At 52.9% G+C, this 4,779-nt stretch overlaps 1 protein-coding gene across 1 annotated transcript in view; it reads right to left on the bottom strand.

Annotated features, from left to right (window-relative positions):
* Positions 1-4,779, bottom strand: part of SPRYD3 (SPRY domain containing 3) — a 21,793-nt gene that overhangs the window by 2,749 nt on the left and 14,265 nt on the right. Inside the window, exons 7-8 of the mRNA XM_014592585.2 lie at positions 812-961; positions 353-410 (exon numbers count right to left, since the gene is read on the bottom strand). Of these exons, the coding sequence (XP_014448071.2) occupies positions 353-410; positions 812-961 (208 nt within the window). The remainder of the gene's footprint in view (positions 1-352; positions 411-811; positions 962-4,779) is intronic.

Here is a 4,779-nt window from a genome sequence, read left to right as displayed (position 1 = left end):
GAGAGAGAGAGAGAAAGAGAGAGAGAGAGAGAGAGAGAGAGAGAAGGAAAGAAAGAAAGAAAGAAAGAAAGAAAGAAAGAAAGAAAGAAAGAAAGAGGGAAGGAAGGATCTTCAGGATGGCCGGAGGGAGCCAACTCAGAGGCCTGGAATGTCCAGTTAGGCCCAGATTGCCTGCCCTGCCCTGCTCCCTGGCTCTCAGGGAGAAAACACAGAAGAAAAGCACTAAGGGCTCAGGAAAAGGAGATGAGACAGCAGCAGGGGAAAGGAGAAAGGCCATTTGTGAGGGGCCAGGAAAATGGATGTCCCTGTGCCTCTGAGGGACATCCCACACTGCCCAGAGTAGCCCACGTACCTGCATGATAGGCTACAGACCCTCTGCTCCAGCCAGGGTGCCTGTTCTTGGGATAATCCTGCACCCAGAAGAGAAAAGAAAGTCGATGGTACCATGCCCCAAAACAGGATGGGAGAGGGTGACCTCTGAATCTTCAACCGTTTGGAACAGACTACAACCCAGATGGCTGCGCAGTGATCCCACCGCCTCTCACATCCTGCAGGCACTGTGGGGGTGCAGGGCCACAGGGAAGGTGAGCAAGTGCTCAGCTGTCAAGGTCAGGGCCACGGGCTGCCCCCCACCTCCTGAGCCAGGCCCCACGGTGTGGTGTAGTCACGACACTCAGAGCCTCAGTCATGTGGGGTCTACACTCTTACACATCCTCCCTCCATAGCCCAATCCCCAGGTTTCCCGGCCCCATCCCAACAGCCCCAGAGCCAAGCAGTTCCACAGGCAAAAGAGCCCAGTGCTCGCACCCACCTTCCGGGCCAGCCCTAAGGCAATGTAGCATTTCTCTCCAGGGTCCACGATCTCCACCTCGAAGTAGTGGCTGCGGGTGCTCAGCGGGTAGCGGGCCTGGGCCAGCCCCACATCCACGATGCTCTTGCCCTTTCCCAAGTACTCCAGCAGCTGTGGAGGAACAGTCAGGTGGGTCAGGGGCAGGGTGACACCCACCTGGAAACCTGGCCCCAAGGCTGTCTGGTACCAGTTTCCCAGGTCAGACAAAAGCTCTCAGTTGCAAAGGGAAGGGACCCTAAAGGCTCAGTGTGGCTCAGAGCACTAGACAGGTGTGGAAGAACAGGGATGGGGGGGGGCGAAGGTAACCCCTGAGCAAGAGGAGCCCCAGAGCCAGCCAGTGGCACAGTAGTTAAGGCAGCTGGATCCCACACAGCCACAGTTCAAGTTCCAGACCCAGCAGCTAGAAAAACACACTGATGTAAGTGTGTGCCCGAAATCTCAGAGGAAAATGGAGGAGAAAGGATTGCAGTGTGGCCATCCCCACCAGGGGTGATTCTTCTTTTTTTCTTTCTCTGGTAAGCACATGTGTACTACAGCAAATTAAAAAAAAAAAAAAATTTAAAAGAGGAGTCCTTTGCTGAAGGCCTCCCACCTTCCTGATACCACCTTCCTGACATGAGCCCGGCCCCCTTCTTCCTGTGGGACAGGTGGGGGCAACACAGCAACTCTAGTAGTTGCTGGGAACCACACCAAGGGTCTCAAGGCTATGTCATCACTTCCCTGAATAATCCTGTGGTCTAAACCCTGGCCTACCCAGGACTTGGGGGTCCCGAACACAAGGAAAAGCAGAAGTGAAGATGAGGCGAAGAGAATGGAGACATTTGGGGGAAAGGGATTAGCTCAGAAGCCAATTCTGTCTAGGACAGAGCTGACAATTTCTCAGTCTTTATTTTACTTGGCTTTGAACGGAGCTGCTCACAGCTGGGTCAGGGAGGTGCTAAGGGGAGCCCAGGAGCTCAGGACAATCAGCTCTACTCCTTCATTTAATGGAGGAGAGAGGTCAAGTGGAGACGGGGCCTGCCTCAGTGCATAGTTGATAGCATACTGAACTGCAGTGCTGGAAGCCACATGGCCAGCCAAGGGTTCAGATCCCCGACCTGATCAACCTAAAGCACAAGAGCACGTGCATGCCCAAGATCTTGACAAACTAGAGGACTGAGAAGGGGACTGGTACAACCAGACCCCTAAGTGGTTTCTTTCTCTCTGCCCTCCTTCCTCTCTCTCTTGCATAAGCATGTACACACCTACCATGAATAAAACGAACTTTTTAAAAAATGCAGATGGGGCCAGCAGGTGGCACTAAACTAGATTAAGGCACTGAACTCCCATATGGCCAGCAGCCGTTCAAGCCTTGGACCCAGTGGCTTGAAAATCACACCAGGCGTGTGTACATGCCTGCCCCAAATCCTCAGGAGAATGAAGAAGGAACTGTGGTGTGGCCATCTCCCCTGGAGGATGATTTCTCACTTTCTCTCCCTTTGTCTCTCTCCAGCAAGCACACAAGCCCTATAGCAAAAACCTAGGGAAAAAATGCAGACAGAGGCAGGTTTCCTGTTCCCAGCCCCTAGTTACTCTTTGAAGCTAGAGTAGGGGTGCAGAGACAGGATCAGAGGGGAGATGACTGATGGGTTCTCAGGGCTCTTCAGTCCTACAATGGTCCTGCCTGGGCATGACAGGGCAGCAACCCCCATCCTGGGAGGATTTATTTACCAGTTGTCAAAGTAACAGTGGGACTGACTCAACCCCATCCTCCCTTTCCCCCACCCTCAGCATCACCTGGGATTCCTTAATCCCCTTTTAATTAGCCCAACTGCCCCCTCAAGACTTTCTACCTTCCCACCCCTGCAGCCCTGCAAAAAATATGCTCCCTGGGGACCTCCTCCATTTATCCCTGGCAAGCTTTGGGACGCTAGCCTCTTACCCCTCAAAGGTTCCTGCCTGAACAGGAAAGGAATTATGCTCGCTTGCATAGCAGGGAAGCCTGTGTGTCCCGCAGAGGCTGGGTCTGCCTCCTTACTACCCTCTTCAGATGGTGAAAGGAGCTTGGGGCTCTCTTGGCCCTAGAAGGTCCAAAGCCCTGCCACTTCAAGTCCACCCTCCCTTCCTCTTCAAAGACAACTGGGGGCAGGGCAGAAAAAGCCAGAACTGCATGGAGCCCACATGCATCCCCACCCTGGCCCACGGTTCTCTGCTTAGCTTGGGTGCCTCTCCTCATCTCTCCCCAGCCAGCTGGCAGGAGTGAGGCTTGACATGCATTAACTAGTTTACTCTCTACCCAATCAGAGCAGCCCCCAGCCCACCCGCTCCACCCAGCATTGCAGAACTGGGTGGGGGACCCCACAGCTGCCTTTGACCCCCTCTATCCAACTGGCCTCCGTGTAGGAAACACAGCGTTCTCAAGGTCCAGAGCCAAAAGACAGGCGATCAGCCCTAATCCTTGGGGAAACCCACCCAACCGCTCCCTCTGCCTCAGCCCTGAGGAGGGCTGCTGCTGCAGTTTGTTTAAGGAGAGGGTGGAGATGCTTCTCGAAGCTAAAAGACCAAGAGGAGCAACTGCGCAAATGGGGGACTCTCCAACCCACTCCCGGAACGTCCTGGAGAATGAGGTCCCTGCACAATGTGTCCTCTTCAAGGGAGGGATCGAGGGGGAAGGGGGGGACAGGGAAAAAACAATACATTCAATGGACACAAAAATGAAGGTATTGGCTGGTGATAATGTGTACGGTGATGTCTTTGTCTTGACTGATATGCACTGTATTCACAGTGGGAAAAAACATGTACACTGTGAAGACGTATAGAGATTAATGTAAACAATAAATATATAGGACCAGCAGACGGCATAACGGTTACGTCGCTGGACTTCCACATAGTTGACTGAGGTTTAAGTCCTGGGCCCAGTGCCTTAAAACTGTGTGCATGTGTGTACAAAGCCCAATAGAAAATGGAGGAGAAGGGACTGCAGCATGGCCATCTCCCCTAGGGTGGGGGAAGAAAACTTCTTGCTTTTTGTCTCTGTCTCTCTGGCAAATACATGTGCCTTATAGCAAAAAGCTCTCTTCTAAAAAATGTAAATAATAAATTTTAAAAAATAAAAAAGAGACTGAGGGATCACCTGCCGCCCTGCTCTTGGGCAGTCCTCCCAATCTCTCCTGGGCCTTCTAGAGCACTGGGAGCGGCAGAGGCGGGAGGTCTGGCCTCCTGGACAGATCCTTTTTGGAGTCCACCCTCCCCTCCTTGGACTACAGCTGTTAGAGCCTAGAGGAGAGAGAGGTCTTGCCCCTGCTAAAGAGTGACTAGAGCCTCGATGCCAGAACCTCAATCTGCCTCAGATAACCTCTCAGTGAGAAAGAGAATCCTCCAGACCTGGGTTTGAATCCTAACTCCTAGTACTTAGTACCAATTAACCTTTAGCCTCCGTCCTGTCAGTGAAACAGGAGACCACCACCTGGATCTCCAAAAATGGGTGAGAAAACTACAGGAAGTGAGTGTCAAGTGCTTAGCAGAAAGCTGGCACCCCAGAGGTGATCAATATACATTCTTGCCTTTCCCTAAATCCCTACAAAGGAGATGGGGGTTGGACTGGAACTGCCAAACACAAAGAAGGAAATGATTGTCATCTCAGGCCTTGCCTGCAACTAGAATGTCTGCTTCAGCCAACCAGGACAGATGACCATTCTCGAGATTACTCTATGCCAAGAGTCCTCCCTCCCAAACAGAGCCCACGGGAATATTCCTCTGCATCTTTGGTGGAAGCACAGGGAAGCCTGCCCTTGGGGCTCCTCAGACCCTAGACTCCCCCCAGACACATGTACACACTACCAAAGTCCTGAGGGGCCACGGAGGCTGCAGAAGAGAATGAAGAGGGCTCCGGCAGCCCGCCTCATCCCGCGCCAGCACCTTTCCCAGCCTCTTCTCCCCTCTCCTACCCC

Source organism: Tupaia chinensis, unplaced genomic scaffold, assembly GCF_000334495.1.
Source record: "Tupaia chinensis unplaced genomic scaffold, TupChi_1.0 Scaffold000059_1, whole genome shotgun sequence".
Lineage (NCBI taxonomy): Eukaryota > Metazoa > Chordata > Mammalia > Scandentia > Tupaiidae > Tupaia > Tupaia belangeri.
This window is presented reverse-complemented; position numbering and strand designations above follow the sequence as displayed.